General features: G+C 57.8%; 2 protein-coding genes across 4 annotated transcripts in view; one reads left to right on the forward strand and one right to left on the reverse strand.

Annotated features, from left to right (window-relative positions):
• Nucleotides 1-3222, reverse strand: part of LOC133355546 (G-box-binding factor-like) — an 11280-nt gene extending 8058 nt beyond the window's left edge. Inside the window, exons 1-4 of the mRNA XM_061572887.1 lie at nt 2992-3222; nt 2454-2528; nt 2243-2353; nt 161-1473 (exon numbers count right to left, since the gene is read on the reverse strand). Of these exons, the coding sequence (XP_061428871.1) occupies nt 161-1473; nt 2243-2300 (1371 nt within the window). The 5' untranslated portion in view covers nt 2301-2353; nt 2454-2528; nt 2992-3222. The remainder of the gene's footprint in view (nt 1-160; nt 1474-2242; nt 2354-2453; nt 2529-2991) is intronic.
• A 3436-nt stretch (nt 3223-6658) lies between these two features.
• Nucleotides 6659-21991, forward strand: PRRT4 (proline rich transmembrane protein 4). 3 transcript variants are annotated; one of them, XM_061572703.1, is made up of 3 exons: nt 6659-6818; nt 15586-16538; nt 18813-21991. In XM_061572703.1, the coding sequence occupies exons 2-3, from the start codon at nt 15671-15673 to the stop codon at nt 21131-21133; spliced, it is 3189 nt and encodes a 1062-aa protein (XP_061428687.1). In that variant the 5' UTR covers nt 6659-6818; nt 15586-15670; the 3' UTR covers nt 21134-21991. The 3 variants fall into 3 exon arrangements, with proteins under 3 accessions (XP_061428687.1, XP_061428688.1, XP_061428689.1); XM_061572704.1 differs by lacking the exon at nt 6659-6818 and adding an exon at nt 7381-7493; XM_061572705.1 differs by lacking the exon at nt 6659-6818 and adding an exon at nt 14977-15013.
• Nucleotides 21992-23366: the final 1375 nt, after the last annotated feature.

The following is a 23366-nucleotide window of genomic DNA, read 5'->3' on the forward strand; positions in this document are numbered from 1 at the left end:
GGGGTTTGTTTGACCGGTGCGGGTTCATTAAGTCTGGAGGGGGCCGCATAGAAGTGCAGTACAACAGTAGCTCGGGCGGTGTGCGACAGGGGTCACTGGGGGGGTCCCCATCCTCTGGATCCCCCTTTCAATGAGTTCCCACCCCCTCCTCGTGGCTCACCTCGTCTTCTCGCCGCTCACTCCGCTCGCTGCCGTCACCCGGCACCAGAGACCCCCTCGGCGGGGTGGAACCCCCTCGCGGACCCCGGAGGGACCCCGGCTTATCCCTCTCTCCTGCGAGACCCCGCGGGGACGAGGGGGTGCGGGCAGACGAAGTCCCCTGACCCACATCACCCACTCCCGCACACTGCTGCTGACGATGATGTTGTTGAGGATGATGGTGGTGGTTGAGCTGCTGCTCCTGCTGCTGCTGATGATGATTATGGTAGTGGTGATTTAGCTGCTGATGATGATGTTGAGGATGATGGTGGTGGTTTAGCGGCTGCTGCTGCTCCTGCTGCTGCTGACGATGTTGAGGATGACGGTGGTGGTGGTTTAGCTGCTGATGATGTTGAGGATGATGGTGGTAGTTTAGCTGCTGATGATGTTGAGGATGATAGTGGTGGTTTAGCTGCTGCTTATAATGATATTGAGGATGATGGTTGTGGAGGTTTAGCTGCTGCTGTTGATGCTGATGCTCATAATGCTGATGGTAATATTGAAGACGGCTTTGTTGAGAGTGATGATCCGGCTGCTGATGCCGATGATTGTGATGATGATGCTGATGATCCAGCTGCTGATGATACCGCAGCTGATGATAATTCCGATGCTGACAAATATCTTCCAGTTTCTGCTGCTGATGCAGATGGTGTTCAACCTGCTGCTCATGCCACTTGCGATGCGGCCAATGCACCGTCTGCTGAGTCTGCTGATGTTTTATTTGCTGACGATTCTGCTGCTGGTGATGCTGCTGCTGATGCTGCTGCTGCTGATGCTGCTGCTGGTGGTGATGCTGCTGCTGATGATGATCCTGCTGCTGATGCTGCTGATGATGATGATCCTGCTGCTGATGCTGCTGCTGATTCTGCTGCTGCTGGTGATGATGATCATTCTGCTGCTGCATCAGCTTCACTCTCGCCCTGCACTTGTCGCACGCGGGCGAGTTGCAGGCCAGGTAGACGTAGGGGACCCAGTGTCTCAGGGGCTCTTCCACCTCGGGGTCCCCGCTCTTGCCGATGCCGCTACTGTGGCTGCCGTGAGTCGGGGGGTAGACCCCCTGGGTGGAAGGCTCCCCCGGCAGGTGGGGGGATAAGGGATGAGAGGGAGCCCGGCACGGGGCTCGGAGAAGCTCCACTTGGGCCCATAGCCACGCGAGGGACTCATCGTCGCTTCGCGGTGATCCCGGACCCCGGCCCGCGGGGCCCCGGCTCACGGGGTTCCGGCCCGCGGGGCCCCGGCTCACAGGGCCTCGACTCGCAGGGCCTCCTCCACTCTCTGAAAGTCAAGAATTCCTTAATTCGTTCCTTTCCGATAATTACACTGTTCAACAAAAAAAAAACATTTTTTTTCTGGCCTGGACTTTTGCAGCTGTTTTAGACTAATTTCAGGGTGCTGATTCCAAATCTGATCTCAGATTTGCTCTATCACATCTCATTTTATGCTATCGGATACCCAATTTTCATTGATTTTACCCGAAATTAACTCTGTCACTTATGATTGCAAGTTGTTGCGAGTCAGTGACTGCTTTAGTGTTAAAATATGGTGCTTTTTAGGATAGTGTGTTTATAATATAATTTTATGTAGATATCCACATTTATTTAATATTTTTCTTCTGCAGTTTTTCTTGAAAATGCAATATTTGATATCTCAAAAACCTGATGTGATAGACAAAAACTGATGCCAGATTTTGAATCAGCACCCCAAAATTACCTTAAACCCGTTGGAATACCTTATGCCAGAAAAAGTGTGTTGACCAGTGTTATCGGTGAATTCACGCGTCACATATTGGCATTGAAATATTTCATCGGCGTTGTGTTTGTGCGGTCATTAAGGCCGATGGTGGGTGGGTGGCGACGCGATGGATTGAGAGGGAGAAGATGGATGCGTGGGTGGATTCGTGGATGGGGGTGGGGTGATTGATGGATGGATACATCGAGAGGCGATTCATTGATAGAGATGAGGGGTGGGTGGGTAGAGTGGGTGGGTGGGCTAGTAGATGGGTGGGTGGATGGGTGCGTGCACGGAAAGGACCCCGAGGCCTCACCTTTTAACTGATGTTGCCATTTCCATGGTCGGGACTCAGGATGGCGTCTTCCTTCCATGCTCCAACTTTGTATCTCCCCGTGTCAGCCCGTGTCGGCGTCACGCACCCCGCCTGTAGATTTTTAACAACGCAAGCTGGTCTCCGGACTACACCTAGGTCGACTAAGCCTAGAATCAACACGGTGCATAACCATAGCAATGTGATTTTTTACCCTCGAGTGGAGGAGGCCCTCCCTTCCGCCAGCAGCGGCGTGAGCGAGCAACTGCAGGAGCTGCGCCTTTGCCTTCTAACTGACACACGAGGAGCAAACGGTGACTTACGCCACAACTTTACAAACCTTCTTGAGCCGGGAAGCGACGTGAAAAACGATTGCCGGTTCTCGCGTTTGTCGTTCAAAAAGTCGTAACACACATCACACACAAAGACAAAGATCCCCCCGTATGGCCTTAACAGACTGTTGGGGCAAGTGCTGTTAGCTAGGACCTATGAAGGACGGCACGGCACACGAGGGGGTGGGTGGCCAGCAGCACGCCCGGCCGCCTTTGTCTCCCTAGTGGTACAGCACTTTCCCCAGCAGTCTGTCAAAAGTTACACGGGGCATATTTGTTTTTACGTCTGTGTACGTGCGTTTCGTGCGTATGCACGACGTGTATACACACACACACACACCTCCGATGAAAAACACGGTTGGCTAGGTACGGCGCGAAAGAAATTCTACATACATACAGTTAAATGCGTGTGGCACCAACCTTGACAATAGGTGCTCGCTAACAGCACTTGCCCCAATAGCCTGACGAGGCTATTTTTTCCGAGGGGGTGGCGGGAGGGAGCACACACAACATGTGTGTATCGCGTCGACCCTTAATAGGTGCTCGCTGACAAACAGCATCTGCTACCCCCGACGGCGAACGCGGCATCTCGTCCGTTAGGGCAGTTAGAGGAGCGCGAGACACGCACAGAGAGAGAATTCCGTTCCGTCTCTCATCCGAAACGTTCCCCCACCACCACCCGTTAAATCTCCCCCCCCCCCCCTCTCTCCTCCTCCTCCCACGTCTCGCCTCGTCTCCGCCATCTCCTTCATCTCCGCTATCTCACATCCTCCCCCCCACTCCACCCTTGTCGCCCTGCCTGCCTCCAGCATGCACGGCGGGTGGGAAGGGAGCGGATCGGATCGGCGACTGTCCTCTGATAACCCCGCGTTGGGGATGGCGGCGTTGGGGGGAGGAGCGGGGAGACAAAGGCGGCCGGGCACGCTGTGCTGCCCGAACCACCCCCGTCGTGTCGGCCTTAATAGGCGCTCGCTCACAGCTCTTGCCCCCCAAAGCTCCGTTCGAGGCTACATGGGGGATCGTTGCCCTTTGTTTGGATGGCACAGGTGACCTCATGTGTTGAGAACATCTCGTGTGCGCCGCGTGTCGCTTCGTAATCGGATCATGCGTGTAGGTGTCGGTGTGTGTGTGTGTGCGTCTCCCAGGGGTGTGTACGTGTCGGGGTGTGTACGTGTCGGTGTGTGTGTGTGTCCGTCTCCCAGGGGTGTGTACGTGTCGGTGTGTGTGTATGTGCGTCTCCCAGGGGTGTGTACGTGTCGGTGTGTGTGTGTGTCCGTCTCCCAGGGGTGTGTACGTGTCGGTGTGTGTGTGTCCGTCTCCCAGGGGTGTGTACGTGTCGGTGCGTGTCAGCGGTTTCTGTGGGGAGCGGTGGTGTAGCGGTTAGCGCACTGCACTACGAACCCGCCGCCACCCGAGTTCGATTCCCGCTTACGGCTATAACATCTGCACCTATTATGGGCCCCCCGACCCCCTAATTCAACTCCGCCTTTTGAAAAAAAAGTATTTCTTTGTGCGGTGTAAATTTCGATTTAAAGCTTTCGTGACTGCAGGGATTCATCTTCTTGGTTCTTTCGGTAAAGTCACGTATTTATTTTTATTATTTTATTACTTCCCTTCTACGTGACTTTACCGAAAGAACCAAGAAGATTTGTGCGGTGTGTTAACATCATCATCATCGACCGTGGTCAATCCACTGCTGGATGAAGCAATGCCTGCCCCAGCCGCTGCCGACATCTCACGCTCCTACGACGTAACAATCCAACACGAACTCGTTCCACGCGCTCCATCTCCTCGGCAGGGCGCGCTTCTCGCGGACGAATTCCATTCGCTTCTATGGGGGCTGCAACTCCTCTGGTGTCGGCTCGAACATCCCCCGCTCGCCGCGGGACCTCCCTTGCCGGCGTCAGGATGTAAGAATAGAGGTTCGCCCTTTCTGGCAATAAACAGTGAGTGGTGTTAAGACTTTTCGATTTAAAGCTTTCGTGACTGCAGGGATTCATCTTCTTGGTTCTTTCGGTAAAGTCACGTAGAAGGGAAATAATACAATAATAAAAATAAAACATAGTAAAATAATTCTCACGACGTTTCGGCCACAACGCACCTGAGGACGGCTGCTTGCGTTGTGGCCGAAACGTTGTGAGAATAATCTTATTATGTTTTATTTTTATTATTTTATTATTTCCCTTCTACGTGACTTTACCGAAATAACCAAGAAGATGGTGTTAAGACGTATAAACACCAAACAGAAACCTTTTTGCAGTTAATCATGTCGCTGCATTAACCGCATTTCCTTGTGGGCGAACATGCACACGCAAAAACACATGCTTTGATAGTATATGATGATGATGCATTGGCTTTGAAACTGATTGGTCCACACCAAAGACAATTTTTTTAGAGCCTCGTCTCAAACAGTGTTAGACCAGAGGACGTCAAAAGGCGAACAGCCTCCTCTGGTCTCACACTGTTTGAGACTAAGCTCGAAATAAAGCCGTCTTAGTGTCTCTGGTATCTACCAATCCGTTTAAAAGCCAATGCACCATGTACTATCAGAGCATTTGTTTTTTTTGTGTTTGCATGTTCACCACAAGTATATGTGGTGGTGAATGCAGTGACATGATTCCTTGCAAAACAGTTTCTGTTTGGTGTTTAGACGTCTTTGCACAGCTGTTTCATTGCCAGAAAGGGTAACACCTATTTTTATAGGGGCCGTCCATAAATGACGTCACGCATCTAGGGGGGGGGGGGGGGGTCAGACATTGGTGACGATGTGTGACGAGGGGGGGAGGGGTTTGAGAAATGTGACGTCACATCAAAATGCGCAACTTTAAATAAATATAGACAATACGTTCTACTTAATTAAATAGACTTTTTAATAAATTTTTCTCCTACAACATCAGAGTGCAGCGTCACATTCAATACGCACTACAATGACAATAAATTAAAGAGATTTTAAGCTTTTGATGTTTTATACATATTTTTTACATTTTTTTGGGGGGGGGGCAGAGTTTTGGGAAGTCATATTTTAGGGGGGGGGTCTGACTTTTTGTGACGAAGGGGGGGGGGGTCAAAATCGTCCAAAATCGCGTGACGTCATTTATGGACGGCCCCATATCCCCGCTCACCCTGACGCCGTGCCCCTTTGCTGCCCAGGGGACCGCTCTGTACATTTACAGGGAACATTCTCAGCAGCCTCGGCGCTCATCTGACCGGGCCGGGAGTTCCACTCGCGGCCCTCTCACCCCACACCTGGAACACAATCGCCAGGTGCAGCCACGGCCACGGCGCACCTGATTGGTTGAAATGAGATTGGACACGCCCCCATACACTCATCTGACTCTCATTGGCTGTTTCTTTGCCTGAGTCACACGCCCCCCCACCCCCACCGGATCCAATCACTTTTGCAAAGTGCACCCCAACGAGATACAAAGGTAAAGGTGCATCCAGCCCTGAAACTCCTCACTCACGCCGCTGCCGGAGGAAGAGCCTCCTCCACAAGAGGGGGTTTTTGGTTTTTTGGAAGAGGTGGGAGTAACCACGTTTGACGATGATGATAAGAACGTCACCTTTAATATGGATATAACACGTTGGACAGTGCTAACCGCAGTGCCACAGCTCACTTCCACCCCCTCAATATTGATGCAAAAGCAGCAAAACCGACAATATATCTGCACAAATGCATCGACATAAAACAAATATATTTTCTTTTCGTTTACACATCTCATCAGCCGCACTAAATTATGGGAGTGCACAATTTCAGCAGCATTGATTCAACACAAGCAAAACATCTGCACCAATTTCCACATCCAGTGTCTCATCAGCAGAGTTCGGCTCGCTCGAACCGGCGCCCGTGAACCGCCAGATGGTTTACAAGCAAGGAGACTCTCTCCGTCAGAATACGGGTCCGAGTTCGCCGCAAAATTATCACGAATATTCGTCAAATCCCATTAACCAATCACGCGCGAGTGGGCATGGTCAGCTGTCGTGGTTGTTTTTGGGTACCCTTTGTAAAATCGCTCACCCCCCCCCCCCCGTACCCCACAACACGCGCACGCGCCCCACACGCACGCGCGCACTGGACGCTGGAAAGCGGCGGACAGCGCCGCGAAGCGCCGTCTCCTCTCGCTCGCTCGCTCGCCCCGGGCGGAATACGAATGAGAGAGGAAGCCGCTCGCTCACTCACTCGCTCGCTCGCTCCTTCCGGCATTCATTCATTCGTTCGTCCGCACGGCCGAGGCCGAGGGAGCCAGGTGAGTTAACACGGTCCGGCGGTGAGGCAATCGGATGAACAGCGATTTGGAGAGAGATGGAGAGAGGAGAGAGGGGGTGACATGGATAGAGAGAGAGGGGGGGGGGGGGAAGAGAAGAGATGGAGAGGTGGGAGAAAGATATAAAAAGAGATGGAGGGAGGAGAGATGGGAATATGTGAGAGATATATAGAGAGAGGATAGATGGAGAGAGCAGAGCTTGTCAGAGAGGGGAAAGATGGAAAGAGATGGAGTGGAGATGGCGAGAGAGGAGAAATGGAGAGAGAGGAGAGATGTAGAGGAGAGAGAGGAGATGGTAGCGATGGAGACGGGGTGAGAGGAATATGATAGAGGGATAGATATGGGCCGTGAGTCGATAACAGATGGGAGAGACGTGAGGGATGGAGATGAGATAAGAGGGGGGGGGGGTGGAGAGGGATGAGGTGGTAATGCGGAGTATATGGGAGAGGGGGTGGATAGAGGTGATATGAGGTGTCTAGATAGACCGTAGATTGGGGGTGGGGGGTGAGAGGGAAGGGGTGGGGTGTGGGCGAGGAAGAGAGATGGAGAGGAGAGATGCAGGATGCGAAGGAGCGTTCATGCGTGCGCGAACCTAGCCAGCTATGTGGAGTGAGGGGATGCGGGGTGAGAAGCGCTCGATGTGGGTGAGAGGTGCAGGTGAGCAAAGCTCGGTGTGGTGAGGGGTATCGGGTGCTGGTGAGTAACGATTGCCTGATCGTTATATCACCCATTAGCTGATGATGATGATTGGGTTGATGATTTCATGATAAGATGATGGCTTGATGATGATGATGATGACGGTTGCTGGATCGCGATGCGGGTGGTAATGAATGGCTGCGTGGTCATGATGATAATCTGTTTCTGATGATGGTGGTGGTGGTGATGATTACTTGATGAACTGGGGTCGATTCCTGAGCACGGCTAACGTCAGCGGCGAGTGATACCTGAACCGGTCCTGATGCCCCCACGCCAAACTGACCAGCGTGGTGAAGTATGGTCAAAAACAACCCCCACGACTTACACGGCATGGGGTGGTCCTCTTCCAGCAGTGGATTGAACAAGGAGATGTTAACTACCTCGCCTGGTATACAGGAGGTCGTGGGTTCGATCCCGACCCAGAATCCTGTATGTATATTTGGAGTTTGCGTGTCTCTCTCATCATCATCATCATCACGGTGACTAGGAGATGTTAACTACCTCGCCTGGTATGCAGGAGGTCGTGGGTTCGATCCCGACCCTGACGCCTGCTGCTGCTGTATATTTAGAGTTTGCGTGTTTCTCTCTCATCATCATCACGGTGGCTATGAGATGTTAACTACCTCGCCTGGTATACAGGAGGTCGTGGGATCGATCTCGACCCTGACGCCTACTGCTGTATATTTGGAGTTTGCGTGTCTCTCTCATCATCATCACGGTGGCTAGGAGATATTAACTACCTCGCCTGGTATACAGGAGGTCGTGGGTTCGATCCCGACCCAGAATCCTGTATGTATATTTTGAGTTTGCGCGTCTCTCTCCCCGTGGTCGCGTGGGTTTGTATTTGGGCCCTCCGGATTTTCCCCTCCACATTTAGAAGCGTTTTGAGTATTCGGCTGCGACAAATTTGCACGCGAAGAAGAGCCATTTCATTGCACTATCATTTGTGGCCAGGCCGCGTCTGAAAAAAATAGCTGTATAGCTCAGTGGGAATAACCTGGTAATATAATACGTAGTTTTTAAATAGTAAAATGTACGATCAATATATGTACAATCACAAATTGAGCGGCGAGCAATCTGTAAGGTGGATGGCTGTCAGAGTCCTTGGCAGTGGCGACAGGAGGCAGACATTGTGTGCCGGGGCGACAGGGAAAATGTGAGGGTAAGGAATAAGGTGATGGTGTGAGGGGTGAGGGATTAGTGTTTGTGGTGAGTGTGAAGGGTGAGGGGTGAGTGTGAGGGGTGAGTGTGAGGGGTGAGGGATTAGTGTGTGTGGTGAGTGTGAGGGGTGAGGGGGAGTGTGAGGGGTGAGTGTGAGGGGTGAGGGATTAGTGTGTGTGGTGAGTGTGAGGGCTGAGTGTGAGGGGTGAGTGGGGAATTAATGTGAGGAGTGAGGGCGTGAGTGTGAGGGGTGAATGTGAGGGGTGAGCGTGAGGGGTGAGCGTGAGGGGTGAGCGTGAGGGGTGAGCGTGAGGGGTGAGTGTGAGGGGTGAGCGGTGAGTGTGAGTGTGATCAGTGAGGAGTGAGGGGTGAGTGTGAGGGGTGAGCAGTGAGGGGTGAGTGTGAGGGGTGAGTAGTGAGGGGTGAGTGTGAGGGGTGAGTAGTGAGGGGTGAGTAGTGAGGAGTGAGGGGTGAGTGTGAGGGGTGAGTAGTGAGGGGTGAGCAGTGAGGGGTGAGTGTGAGGGGTGAGTGTGAGGGGTTAGTGTGAGGGGTGAGTGTGAGGGATGAGCAGTGAGGAGTGGGTAGTGAGGGGTAAGCGTGAGGGGTGAGGCGTGAGGAGTGAGGGGTGAGTAGTGAGGGGTGAGAGTGAGGGGTGAGTGTGAGGGGTGAGTGTGAGGGGTGAGCAGTGAGGGGTGAGCAGTGAGGGGTGAGCTGTGAGGGGTGAGGCGTGAGGGGTGAGTAGTGAGGGGTGAGTAGTGAGGGGTGAGTCGTGAGGGGTGAGTGGTGAGGGGTGAGTAGTGAGGGGTGAGTGGTGAGTGGTGAGGAGTGAGGGGTGAGTAGTGAGGGGTGAGTAGTGAAGGGTGAGTAGTGAGGGGTGAGCAGTGAGGGGTGAGCAGTGAGGGGTGAGCAGTGAGGGGTGAGTAGTGAGGGGTGAGCAGTGAGGGGTGAGTGTGAGGGGTGTTGGTGAATAATTGATGGCGACGGTAAATGACTCGAATTTCTCGCGCCTCTCTCAACCGCCCAGGCCTCACGGCCTCCGCCCAGGGGTCACCTCGTGATTGTGTTTATTTGTTTACTTTCTTACTCGTTAATTTGTTGTTTAATCGCCTGTGTGTTTGTTCGTTTGTTGTGGAATCGGCCGGTCTCGTTCCCTTTCTCCCCTCACTCTGGTCCTGTCGCCACCATCTCCCCCTGCACTCCACGGTCCTTCACCATCCCTCCTCCCCTCCCCCCTCCGTTTCCCTCCTCTCCTCCCCCCCTGCGTCTCCCTCCTCTCCTCCCCCCCTGCGTCTCCCTCCTCTCCTCCCCCCCTGCGTCTCCCTCCTCTCCTCCCCCCCTGCGTCTCCCCCTCCCCCCTGCGTCTCCCTCTCCCCCTCCCCCCTCCGTCTCCCTCTCCCCCTCCCTCCGTCTCCCCCCTCCCCTCCCCCCTGCGTCTCCCTCCTCCCCCCTCCCTCCGTCTCCCTCCCCCCCCATGCGTCTCCCTCCTCCCCTCCCCCCTCTGTCTCCCTACTCCCCCTCCCCCCCTGCGTCTCCCTCATCCCCCCCCCCACCCCTGCGTCTTCCTCCCCGCATCTCCCTCCTCCTCCGCTTCCTTCCTCCTCCTCACTCCGGACCGGGTTTTGACCGTCTGGCTCTCAATGCTCCGAGCCAGGCTGACTAAACCCCAACGCTGATGGAATCGCCCGATGCTGTTGGCAAGAGCGCTGTCCATCTCGACTCCGTTCAGCGCTAAACGGCTCCAGAGTTGTCCTGCTGACCCACAGCAGACACTGATGAGTCCGCACCTTCGCTTTACCCCCCTCCTCCCCCTCCTCCTGGCACAGCAAGGGGTACGGCTCCTCCTAGTCGCCCACACACGGGAGGAGGGAGTTTCACAACATTTGGTGCGGTGATCCATCAGGCAACTCCTACTGCTGCTGCTGCCTCCACGGCGTAGCCAGCCCGGGTACTGCAGCGCGACAGATAATGATGATGATTATTGGGGGTTTGATGACGCGCTGTATTATTGATGGCACACAAAGGGGGGCGTGACGCGATTCGCATGTCGCTGTGTGGCGGTGGCGGTGTCATTTTTTTTGGTGTCAGACGAGCCGAAGCCCGCAGTGGCCGTGTCCGGTGTTCTCTACCCCCCTGCCCGCGTCACGACGCCCATTGTAGTCTCACAAAGACAAAGGTCCCCCGTGTAGCCTCGCACGGCACGCTGTTGGGGCAAGTGCTCGCGGCGAGCACCGATAAAGGCTGGCGCGGTACGCCCCACCTAATGAGGTAGGGGTAGGGGGTTGGTGTGACCAGCACCACGCCCGGCCGCCTTTGTCTCCCCAGTGCTGATGTTCATACGCCGTCCCGAGTACACACACACACGAGGCTGAGTTGACCTAGCGGAGTCCCTTGGCCGGTTGATTTATTCCAGACCGCGATATACTGGATGTGGTGTGCCGGGTGTGCGAACAAACGCTTCCAGGCCATTGGTGGACTGGAGTAGGCGGCACGTGACGAGTACTCCAGCCTCAATCCACAGCGATAGAGATGTATACTGGATGTGGTGTTCCGGGTGGGGGGGGAGATGTGCACTGTGTATGTGTCCTGGGGCCAATCCCCTTGGACAGAGCCGGCTGAGCCCTGAGCCCCGTGGCAGTAGACGACTCGCGAGCCCCGCCCCTCCACCCGTCATTCCCCCCCCCCCACACTCGGGCCCCCCCCCCCCCCCCCCGTGCATACCTGAGCCCTCACCTGCCGAGAGACGAGAGGCACGGACGCCAAACGCCGGTTGGCCGTGACGGCGGCGCGTGTTGACAGAGCGCGCGTGCTCGCGTACCCTCATGGGCCCCCCTCTCCACATACTCAGTCCCCCCCCACCCCCCCCCAAAATAAATATTTTTAAGCCAGCTCACCTGGGCAAGTGGGGCTCACCTGGGCAGGTGGGGCGCACAGGCGGGGGTGGAGGTGGGCGGCACGCCGGTCGCAGAGTTGCAACCATGAGTCTGTCTGTGAATCTGTCTGAGACTCATGGAGTCACTGACTCAGTCTGTGACTCCATGAGTCTGTGAGTCTATGACTTTGTGAGTCCGTGAGTCTGTCTGTGAGTCTGTGACTTCATGAGTCTGTGAGTCTATGACTTTGTGAGTCCGTGCGTCTGTCTGTGAGTCTGTGACTCCATGAGTCTGTAAGTCTATGACTTTGTGAGTCCGTGCGTCTGTCTGTGAGTCTGTGACTCCATGAGTCTGTGAGTCTATGACTTTGTGAGTCCGTGAGTCTGTCTGTGAGTCTGTGACTTCATGAGTCTGTGAGTCTATGACTTTGTGAGTCCGTGCGTCTGTCTGTGAGTCTGTGACTCCATGAGTCTGTGAGTCTATGACTTTGTGAGTCCGTGAGTCTGTCTGAGTTTGTGACTTTGTGAGTCCGTGAGTAACCCAGTCGCTGTCTGGTGCTGTCTCTCCCCGTCTCTACCCCTGCCTCTCTGTCCCTCTCCCTGACTCTCTTTCCCTTCGTGCCTGTCTCTTTGTCTCGTTCTTTTTCCCCCACGTCTCTTTGTCTCTTTCTCTCCGTCCGTCTCTATAATTCAAAGTGAAATCGTTTGGCATAACAGCAATGCTACTGCAGTCCTGGCACAGAGCACTTAAGCCAAGCCAACAATGCCTCGCGTACCAGTGATCAATACAGAATCAGCGCATTCACGTGTAGCCCCGGCATGCATTCCCAGCACAAACACTCAAACCCCATCTCCACTCTCTCATCAGAGACCGGGCCTCTCTCTCTCTCGATGTGCCCGTCTCTCTTTCGCTGTCTCTGTATCTTGCCTCCATCTGCGTGTGTCTCTCTCATGTCTCCGTCACCCCCCCCCCCCCTCGTGTCTGTATCTGTCACTCTCCGTGATAGTCTGTTTCTCTCAGTGTGTCAATGTCTCTCTCTCTCTGGCTCTCTGGGTGCCTGTTACTCTGTGTGTGTCCATCTCCCTCCATGTCTCTGCATTTCTCTGTGTGTGTCTGTCTCTCTCTCTCTCCCCATGCCTCCGCCGCAGCGTGTGCGTGACCGCGTAGTCGCTCTCCGTGTCAAATGGATTATGGGTGAGATGGAGGCCGTCGCGTCCTCGCGCGCTCTCCCCGCCACGCTCTCTCTCCCCCGCCACGCTCTCTCCCCTGGAGATGTTTTTAGCCAATCAACGACGAGTGGTGTTTATTATTCACGTGGGGTGGAGGAAGCCGGAGCAACCAGAGAAAGCCCACGCCTTGCGCGAGGGGGCAACGCTCTATCCCCAGCACGGTGTAAATATCTGGCGACTCGTTGCTACTGCCTTCTCCTGGCGAGCCAGGGTAGTACGGCACCTCCTCCTCGACGCCACCCACGGGTAGAAGGGATTTTCACAACGCAGCGCTGGATTATCAGAGGCAGCCACATGCAGCAGCAGCAGCGTAGCCACCACCACCACCATCGCTGCTGCTGCTGCCCGTAATCCACCCAGCGGGTGCTGGGATGACAACGCCGCAGGGTCGTGGGAGACGGCTTGGGGTGGGGGTAGGGGGGGCTTCAGCCAGATTGGTCGCGGCTGATGATGGTAACGATGGTGATAATGGTGCTGACGGTGGTCATGACGGTGATGATGGTGGTGACGGTGGTTGTGACGGTGGTGACGGTGGTTGTGACGGTGGTGACTGTGGTGGTGATGGTAGTGATGGTGATGATGGTGGTAATAGTGGTGATGATGGTGGTAATGGTGGTGACGGTGGTGGTGATGATGGTGGTGATGACAGTGGTGACAGTGGAAATGGTAGTGGCGGTGATGATGGTGGTGATGGTGGTGACGGTGGTGATGGTGGTGGTGATGATGGTGATGATTGTGGTGATGGCGGCGACGATGATGGTGATGATGGCGATGATGGTGGTGATGATGGCGATGAGGGTGGCGATGATAGTGAACATCCTCGAGCCAGATCTACGCATGCAGCACTCCGATGCTCACCGTCGTCAAAGTCCTCGTCGCGGTTTCACCGTCCGGGCAACTCCGTGGTCATGGCCACCAACGCAGAATCTGAATCTGTATTACGCTGGAGGAATCCGATGAGCTATGAAGCTCTGTTTCACAGGTGTCCAGTAGGTAACGCGACAGGACAACCCTCAGTCGTCACTAAACAGGGGCGACGTTTCGGGCAATGGCCCTTCTTTATAGCACAGCGACTATTTATACAAATAGTGTCCTTCCTTTGTACCTCCGATTAGTACTGTTGGCCACGTACTGTGCGAAAGCAGTTCAACATCGTACATACAAGTCCATGGGTTCCTGTATACGAGGTCTATGGGTCTCTGTGCAAGTCTATGGGTTCCTGTTAGCGAGGTCTATGGGTGTCTGTGCAAATCTATGGGTTCCTGTAAGCAAGGTCTATGGGTCACTGTGGCAGTCTGTGGGTTCCTGTGAGAGAGGTTTATGGGTCTCTGTGCAGGTCTATGGGTTCCTGTATACGAGGTCTATGGGTCTCTGTGCAGGTCTATGTGTTCCTGTTAGCGAGGTCTATGGGTCTCTGTGCAAGTCTGTGGGTTCCTGTGAGTCAGGTCTATGGGTCTCTGTGCAGGTCTATGGGTTCCTGTTAGCGAGGTCGATGGGTCTCTGTGCAAGTCTATGGGTTCCTGTTATCAAGGTCTATGGGTCTCTGTGCAGGTCTATGGGTTCCTGTTAGCGAGGTCTATGGGTCTCTGTGCAAGTCTATGAGTCTCTGTGTAGGTCTATGGGTCTCTGTGCAAGTATATGGGTTCCTGTGAGCAAGGTCTATGGGTCTCTGTGCAAGTCTATGGGTTCCTGTTAGCGAGGTCTATGGGTCTCTGTGCAAGTATATGGGTTCCTGTGAGCAAGGTCTATGGGTCTCTGTGCAAGTCTATGGGTTCCTGTTAGCGAGGTCTATGGGTCGTCTCTGACTGAGGTCAATGGGTCTCTGTGCAAGTCTGTGGGTTCCTGTGAGTGAGGTCGATGGGTCTCTGTGCAAGTCTATGGGTTCCTGTAAGCAAGGTCTATGGGTCGCTATGCAAGTCTATGGGTCTCTGTAACTGAGGTCTATGGGTCTCTGTGCAAGTCCCGTGGGTCTCTGTGAACCCTGTGACTTAAATCCACCTAGGCTTGGCCCTGGTCGGGGGGACGCGGTCGACCGGCAGGCCGCGTGTGCGGTGGAGCAAAGTGTGGTTACTCCAACCTCTTCCACGACGTCTGGCTCAGCGTGGGAAGAGGAGGCCAACATCGCCACTCGAGAGGGCAGCTCGCTCGAGTCCGGGGGGCCTTCCACCAGTGGCGGCGTGAGCGGGCTATTGCAGGGCTGCGCCTTTCGCCTTCGCCACCCGTACGCACCCACGCTATGAATCTGGCATCCCGAGTTTGATTCTTGACCATGGCCAACACCATCATCATCATCATCGCCACCACGATGATCAACATTTACCGCCGTCGTATTTGTCACCATCGCTTGCAGCAGGAATGAGCGGCAATGGCACCGTCATGTGCAGCATCGCCGTCATCGTCATCCACTCGATTGATTGCGGCACCACCCGGGCCAATTCCAGGGCAGCCCCTGGCCGTGGGGGCCGCTTTGATCCAATCACGTGGTCCTCCGGCCATTTGTTCGCAGCCATCGCGGTAACAACCAGCGGCGCTGGCTCTGGGTAGGTGTGGGGGTGGGGAGGAGGCCATCACCCAGCAGTGGATTGATCATGAGCAACGATATTGAATGATAACTGTTGTTGTAGCACGCACCAAATTGAGCATCGCACACTCACGCACACTCACGCACACTCACGCACACACACACACGCACGCACGCAGACACGCGGTTACGTTCAACACGATGTGACATGCTTGTTGTGTCTCATCTCATCATCCCCCCCTCCACCCTCCCTCTCTCCCGCTGTCTCACAGCCTCGCCCATTGACCGCTGGTCCGGACGGAACTCTCTCCCAGAACGAGGTCCTTGACGAACGCCCGGTGACCACCCGTCGTAGTCATGCCAGCCCAATGCCGCCACCAGCTGCTGCTGCTGCCCCTGCTGCTTCTGCTGCTACGATCGTCCACTTTCACCGACGCCCTCGCCCGACCCGCGACCTCCTCTCGTCATTTTGCCGACGACGTTTCCCCCGCGGTCGCCGTCGACGCCACGGTGGGAGGCGGCGGTGGCGGTGACGCCGCCCCGGCGTCCACCGGTCACCGCCGTCCCATCGTCAACGCCGGCGCCGGCAGAGATGACGATGCTGCTGCTCCCGCCGCTGTCGAAGAGGTAGCGTCGGACACGAGCGCGCATCACCTCGTCGCTCCGGACGATCGCCGCGCTGCTGCGACCGGGCGACTGTCGGCGATGCCCAACAACTCCGCTTCCGCCTCCCAACGTTTGGCGACGGACGCCACTGCTGCCGATGTTTTTGCGGGCGGCCACGGCGGCGGCGGCGGTGCTGATGTTGGCGGCGGCAGCGGCACCGGTGATGCTGGGACGGCCCCGGGGAAGGACGGCAGGGAGGCGGTGCCGCGCCCCGCGGGGCTGTGGCGGCCCACGGTCGCGCAGTCGCGTACCGCCCGCTCGGCCGACTGGCGATTGCCCGGTATGGATTACCACAGCTCCTGGCTGCCTCAGTCACCGACCACCACCACGACCACCACGACCACGGCCTCGACAACAACCACCACCGCCGCCGCCAAGACCGCGACGCTCAAATATTGGGGCTCCACGCAGCCGCCGCGGCGGTGGGCCGACGGCTCCAAGGTCGACGGGGTCGCGGCCGGGTCACCGCCTTCAGAGCAGAGGTCAACCGGAGCGCTGGGCCCGGACGCGGGAAATGTCACCGCCGCTGTAGCTGAGGGGTCGGCTGCTCCGGGACGAGGTGAGGGTGCGTGCGTGCGTGCGGACATATGCAGTGATCGCCGGTGATCGTTGGTGATTGCCGGCGGCGGGGGCTAGGCAGAGCGCGAGGCATGCAGAGTGTTTAATTTATTGGACGCCGTCTATTTGAGTCCAGGTGGAGTTTTAATTTATTGGTGCCAACCGAGGGCTCGAGAAAAACCCCCCCCTCTCCCGGGAGGCAAAATCGCCTTCGCCGTCCACGCGGCTCGCCGCAATGCAGCCACCCTGCCGATGGTGGCGGCTCGCGGTCGCAGGGCGAATGACAGAGGTGGTGGTGGTGATGGTTCTGGAGGTGGTGGAGGTGATTGTCGTGGAGGTGGTGGAGGTGGTGGAGGTGGTGGAGGTGATCGTGGTGGTGGTTCTGGAGGTGGTGGAGGTGGTGGAGGTGGTGGTGGAGGTGATCGTGGTGGAGGTGATCGTGGTGGAGGTGGTGGTGGTGGTTCTGGAGGTGGTGGAGGTGGTGGAGGTGGTGGTGGAGGTGATAGTAGTGGAGGTGGTGGAGGTGGTCGTGGTGGAGGTGGTGGAGGTGATCGTGGTGGAGGTGGTGGAGGTGATCGTGGTGGAGGTGGTGGAGGTGATCGTGGTGGAGGTGGTGGAGGTGATCGTGGTGGTGGTGGTTCTGGAGGTGGTGGAGGTGATCGTGGTGGAGGTGGTGGAGGTGGTGGAGGTGGTGGAGGTGATCGTGGTGGAGGTGGTGGAGGTGATCGTGGTGGAGGTGGTGGAGGTGGTCGTGGTGGTGGAGGTGGTGGAGGTGATCGTGGTGGAGGTGGTGGAGGTGATCGTGGTGGAGGTGGTGGAGGTGGTCGTGGAGACCGTTGGTCGGCACAGCTGTGGCCCGGTTCACGGCGAGCAGCGTAACGACCTTGCAAGGGTCATGACACCCGGTCTCATCCGCCGCTGACAACCGTTCTGGGGCCTCCTGTAGGTCGACTCGGCTTTAAGTGAGTACCGAACGTGGTGGACAGCGGCACTGGGTGTGGTGCTGGCCACCCATCACCCCCCTCGTGTGCCGTGCCGCCCTTCACAGGTGCTGTACGCTAACGGCACTTGCCCCAACAAGCTGTGGAGGCTACGTGGGTGATCTGAATGTGTACTTGATCTCATGATGACGATGGCACGAACGGAATTAACACAATTTGACAACAACACAAAAATTGTCAATCGCTTGCACTTTTTTCTCCGAACGACAAGGCAAATTAAATCACCATCGGACGTCTCGCTGCACGGCTGGCGAGAGTCGGTGCTGACGAAGCAGGGAGGGCGTGGGGGGGGGGTGCAGGAGGGGGGGGAGTGGAGGCGGTCACAGCAAGGTCAGCGAGGTTCATTATCACATCGATTGGGCAGGGGAGATGGCCGAGCGAGGAGACGGCGCTGTTCAGCGAGCACCTATGAAGACCGGCATGGCACACGAGGGGGTGGGTGGCCAGCACCACGCCCGGCCGCCTTTGTCTCCCCAGCGGCGACGATTTTACAAACTGCACCAGCTACTCATTTGAGGCTGAGTCGACCTAGGGGAGGCCTAGGACCGGTTCAGATATAATCGTCACTGGTGTTTGCCCTGAGCAGGAATCGAACTCGGGTCGCCGGGTTTGCAGCGCAGTGCGCTAACCGCCACACGACACACATAACCGCATATATATACGCACACACACGCACGTACGTATATAAAAGTGACCGTGTACACGTGGCCAAGATGCACCGGGAGTCCACGTGTGAGGAGAGTGGAGGTTGGAGCCGGGGTGGAGGCTTGGGATCGTGATCTGAGGTTGTTTGACAACAACGACGACGACGCCAAACTGTCAGAGGGCATTGAATGCTCGCACGCACAATCACACCGCCCCAGGGCTGTTTGTCTGACAATGCGCGAGCGTCGCTCATCACTCGTGCCACAACGCATCGCCCGAACTGGCCTGCAATCCGATTATTTACGCTGGGCAGTGGTGGTCGGTGGCTATGCTGCTCCTGCTGCTGCACGTGGCAAGGGTTGGTGGATCACCGCGGTTACAACAAAGGGGACTAATCGCCATCTGTTTACATCTGTACGGGGATGGAGTGTTGCCCCCTCGTGCAAGGCGTGGGTTTTCTCCGGGTGCTCCGGTTTCTTCCCACGTATATAAATACCCGCATTTTAAAATAATTATCCATACCTTCCACCCCCCGGCCCCCTCTTGTCCCAACGTGGTCAAGGATCAACTCAAGCTTCCTCCCGATGTCTCTCTCTCCCCGTCTCTCCCGGTTCTTGCTGGTGCCACAGGAAGAGCAGCCGGCACCGGTCGCCCCTCCACCGAACCCCACCTCCACCACGAGGAGTCCCCGAGCACGGCGCTCGGCCGTCGGGGGCCCCTCATCCCGGACGAGCGCCCCTCCGACGACGCCGACGACGACGCGGTGGCGCAACCTCCCGCCGGCGCTGACCCGGGTTCCCGGCGCCGGGCGCACCGCCGGCACGGCTTGCTGGGCGCCGCCTGGGCCGTGCACGTGTACGGCTGCGGCGCTCTTTTCCTCCTGCTGGCGCTGGCCTCCGCCGCCGTGGCCGTGGTGGCCGGCATAGGCCGGACCGCTGAAACCGCCGCCTCCGCCGTCGCCGCCACCGGCGGCCGGGAGGAGCCGCCGCCGCCAGACCGCGCTTCGCCGCTCTTCGCGTCCAAGTCGGCGGCGCCGACCTCGGCGCTCGCCGGAGGGTGGCTGCTGTGCGCCGCGGGGACGGCGCGGGCCCTGCTGCTGCTGCTCGCCGGCGCCTACAACGCAGACGGGGGGCTGGGCGCCGGCGCCGCCCGCCTGCTCTACGACGTGCCCTTCCCGTGCCTCACCGCCGCCCACGCTGCCGCCCTGGCCTCGCTCGCCAAGGCGGCCGAGCCGCGGCTGCCAGCCGCCCGCGAGCGCCGGCTGCTGGCGGCGCTGGCGGCCGCGGTGGCGCTGCATTTCCTGCTGGCGCTTGGCGGGAGCCTGGCGGCGGGGTTGGCGGGCCCTGGCTCGCCCGCCTCCCTGGCCGCCCCCTCGGTGGCGCTCGTCTACTTCTGCGCGTTCGGGGCGGCGCTGCTGGCGCTCGCCGTCGTCGGCACGTGCGGCGGCACCGACCCCGTCGTCTTGGCCGAGAAAGGCCACCTCGTATTCTCACCCGCGTCCGCGCCGGCCGCCACCCCCTCGCCGTCGTCGTCGTCAGCAAGGTCGCGGGCGGCCGTGGCCGCCGGCGCTCTGGTGGCGGCGTGCGGCGTGGCGCAGGCGAGCGGCGTGGCTCTGGGCTTTGTTGGCGACTTCGAGGTCGAGTCTCCCGCGGGCCGTGCGCCGGCGTGGTGGTCCTTCCACTTCTGCGCCCGCGTCCTGGAGCTCGCCGCTTGCCTCGCGCTCTGCCTCACCGCCGCCGCCGCCGTGCCCTTTCGCCGGCGCAAGCCTCACGCCGGTGCCGATGACGTCGAGGAGCTGCGGCGGCGGCAGCCGGTGGCGGCGGGGCTGGCGGTGCCGCTGGCTCGATGCGACGAGGCCCTGGAGCCCGGCAAAGGTGACGGCGGTTGCTGGGGGAAACTATCGCGGCTCCTGTGCGGTCTCGGCGCTGGCGACAGCATCGACGCTGCCGCCGTCACTGCCGGCGCCAGTGGCGGCATCGGCGATGGGCGACGCGAGCCACAGACCGGAACCGGCGCCGGCCGGACGGACGTGGGTCGGCCCCGCGGGACGCCAGATGGCCTCGAATCGGGCGTCACGGCACCGTTTGCATCGTCTTGCACCGCCACCGACGCTGGCGACGACGACAATGACGCCGATGGCGGGAAAAGATCGAAGAGGAAGGGCGACAGCGACCCAGGAGTGGACGACAGCGACGATAGCAGCTACGACGAAGATGACGACGAGGTGTGCGACGGCAGCAGGCGCGGGAAGGCCGCCGGCGGGCGCCGGCGCCGGAACCGCAAGCACTCTGGCAGCGGCCACTCACTGGGCTCTTCGCTGCTGCTGCTCCACCCGTTCACGATGTCCGACTTGGACCTGCGGCCGCCGTCGCCCATCGAGCTGTGGCGCAGCATCGATGACGCGCTGCTGGAGCGCGCCGTCATCACCGAGAGCCTCTTTCGCCGCTCGCACAGCGCCGGCAACCTGTCGACGATGGGCGACGCGGAGGGGACGGCCGCCGGCGCCTCCGTCGGCGGCCCCGAGAGGCCCGGCCGCCTGCAACGGCTGTTCCGCGGGTCGGCGCTCAGCCTGCGCAAGAGCTCCAGCCGCCTGGCGATGGCGTCGTCCAGCTTCGGCAGCAGCGTGAGCCGGGCCCCGAGTCTGGTGATGCAGTCGCCACTCGGTAGCACCGGTGTCGGCGGGTGGTCCAGGAGGGACGCGTCCTTCGCGTCGCTCATGAGCCTCGGTTTGGGGTGGTCGAAGTGCAGGCCCAGGGACTTGGCGCCGGTCCCGGTGGTGGGGGAGAGGGCTCTCGACCTCGGCTCGAAGCACGCGGTCCACGACGGCGACGCCGATGACGCGGCGAGCGTCGGGCGCAGGGCACCGTCGGTGAACATCAACCAGGAGTTCAACCATATCTGCAAGCAGATCAACCACCTGAGTATGAGCAGCGACACCATCGACGTGTAGACGCCGCCGCGCCGTGGCCGGGCCCGTGCTGCGTCCGCTGCTGGTTTTGACGGCCGCGTGCTCGTCCCGTGAAAAGCGTCGGAATTTGCTACGAATTAAATTCAGGGCGTTCACGTCATCTTTGTCGTCATCGACGTCATCATCGGCCACGATTCATCCTCCGCTGGACTGGATGAAGTTGGCCTCCCCCAAGGCGACCGCCATCTCCGGCGACCTGGCGAGGGATCACTCCACGTAGTTCCTTGCACTCGGGCCGATCACCTCCGATTGTTCCAATTTCACCACTCCCATCGTCGCTCCGTCTCCACGGTGGGCCCGCGTCCCCTCGAGTGCATCCCCCCTCCTCTGACTGCTTCTGCGTCTCCAGCCTCTCTCGCCGGAGGTCGACAAGAGATGTCACAAAAGTGACGACGCCTCCACGTCTAATAATCCCTCCTCCTCCTCCTTGCAGTGTGTCCTGACAGTATTTATTCGTATGTACGGTGCAGCCGGTTGGCATGGTCTCGCTCCTGTCAGTCATGGGGGTTGTTTGACCATACTTCACCGCTTACGACCGGTGTCGAGGAGGGGAAGATGAGGCCCAGAACACGGAGCAGCGTGCTAACCGATGCGCCGCCATTCTAGAGCTCCCTCTCCTGCAGGCCCCTTCCGACAGCAAGGGGCATGGGTGGGACATTGCGGGGTTGTGCCTGTACCTTGTTATAATGTATAATTTAAACATGGACTTATAAAGTTTAACAACTGTCAAATAATTTCATCCACCCCTCCCCCAAGTCAGTAGTGACCTCCTGACACAACGTTGTTAATTTAAGACTTGAAGTCATCCTACTGTATATTGCAATAAACAGCGATATCATTTCAACTGTACAGTGTACAAGTATTTTAAAGGATAAATAGTAACGAGAATAACAATGTAAGCAGCATGTGAAGCGATGAGCACTGAATCTACGGCCTCTCTTAGATGAGGCCATAGGCCCCAAATAATGTTTCACGGGTGCCGAGGGTGGCGATTGCTCCCAGTTATTTCCTTGAAGCGTTTTACCTCTCGACCACGGACGTGGCGGCGACAGCAAGGTCTCCGTGGTGGCTTTGTGCGTGGGAAGGGCTACCACGGAGACCTCGTCGTTACATGCATTCCACGGGACGCTTTGGAGGAGAGAAATCGAAGGTGATGTGAGACACAGTGGCGATTTTCTTTCCCCCGCACCTCCGATTGGCACGGTGGACATAAGGAGGACGTGGGTCCATACAGCACCTTTGTGGGGGAGTCAATGGATAGAATCATCACCCCAATTTTTTGCTGGAAGATACGGGGTGCGCGGCGATGACTGCGAGACCGACTCTGATGAAGTCCGCAGACTCCGACTCTGCAGGCCGCCGTCAAGATGAACGTCGCCGGGCCGGACGGGGCTGAGCTTGGACTTGGCCAGGGTCTCGAATTTTAACTCGTGCTCGGGGATGAATCTGATGCCCACAAGTTTGGCGGTCGTGGCTTTGTCACCCACGACCCCCCCCCCCTGGGCCCCCGCCGTCCCATCCACCGCACGACCCGTGCACCCCTACATGGTTCCGACACCCGTGCTAACACGTCCGGCCACAACAGCCGCTCCCCACCGCCCCCCTCCCCCCAACCCCGTCCAGTCGGAGGGGGAACCATGTCAGAAATTATTGGGCCACAGGTCGGAAGTGGAGGTTGCCAAAATGCCCCAGGCTCCGGTTTCCGATGGTTTCCGACGGGCGACGCGGCTTCTGAGCGCCAGCGCGTTGGACGCTCGTTGCAGAGGTTCGCGGTTCGAGCCGAGTGGCCGCCCTGGTTAACGCTGCGGCGTACGAATTAACGACAGGTACCTTCGTGCGGCCGTCCGCTACACTAGTCAGCGGAGAGGCTAAAGATCCCTTGGAATCGAGTCGGTGCTCTCCACACCAAAGCCGCCGCGTCGTCCTCCCTCCGGTGAAAACCGCTGGCAGGCTGATCGTACCCGTTCGTGAAACACAGCAGCGTCTCTTCCTTTGTGACAGCCTCGTGCTGGGGGGAATGGCGAGAATCACCGCGTGGTGCTCGTGGTTTTGATGTGAACAACGGGGGAGGTCAAAGTTCACGGGTGTGCACCTTCTGCAACGTGACGCGGAAGAAGAATAAATACAAAAAATAATTGTAAAATTACACTTTAGCAATGTTTTGTTTGTTATTGCTTAAGTCAACGCTGTATTACCGCGTCTGGTAAAGTCTGCC

The sequence above is a fragment of the Lethenteron reissneri genome, chromosome 51 (genome assembly GCF_015708825.2).
Source record: "Lethenteron reissneri isolate LAM-NWPU_2019-01 chromosome 51, ASM1570882v1, whole genome shotgun sequence".
NCBI classification, from domain to species: domain Eukaryota; kingdom Metazoa; phylum Chordata; class Hyperoartia; order Petromyzontiformes; family Petromyzontidae; genus Lethenteron; species Lethenteron reissneri.

Bases quoted from the DNA above. Each gene is read 5' to 3' on its own strand.
- PRRT4 (XM_061572703.1), top strand. From the start codon at position 15,671: ATGCCAGCCCAATGCCGCCACCAGCTGCTGCTGCTGCCCCTGCTGCTT. The intron at 16,539-18,812 runs GTGAGGGTGCGT...CTGGTGCCACAG, and splicing joins GTCGGCTGCTCCGGGACGAG to GAAGAGCAGCCGGCACCGGT.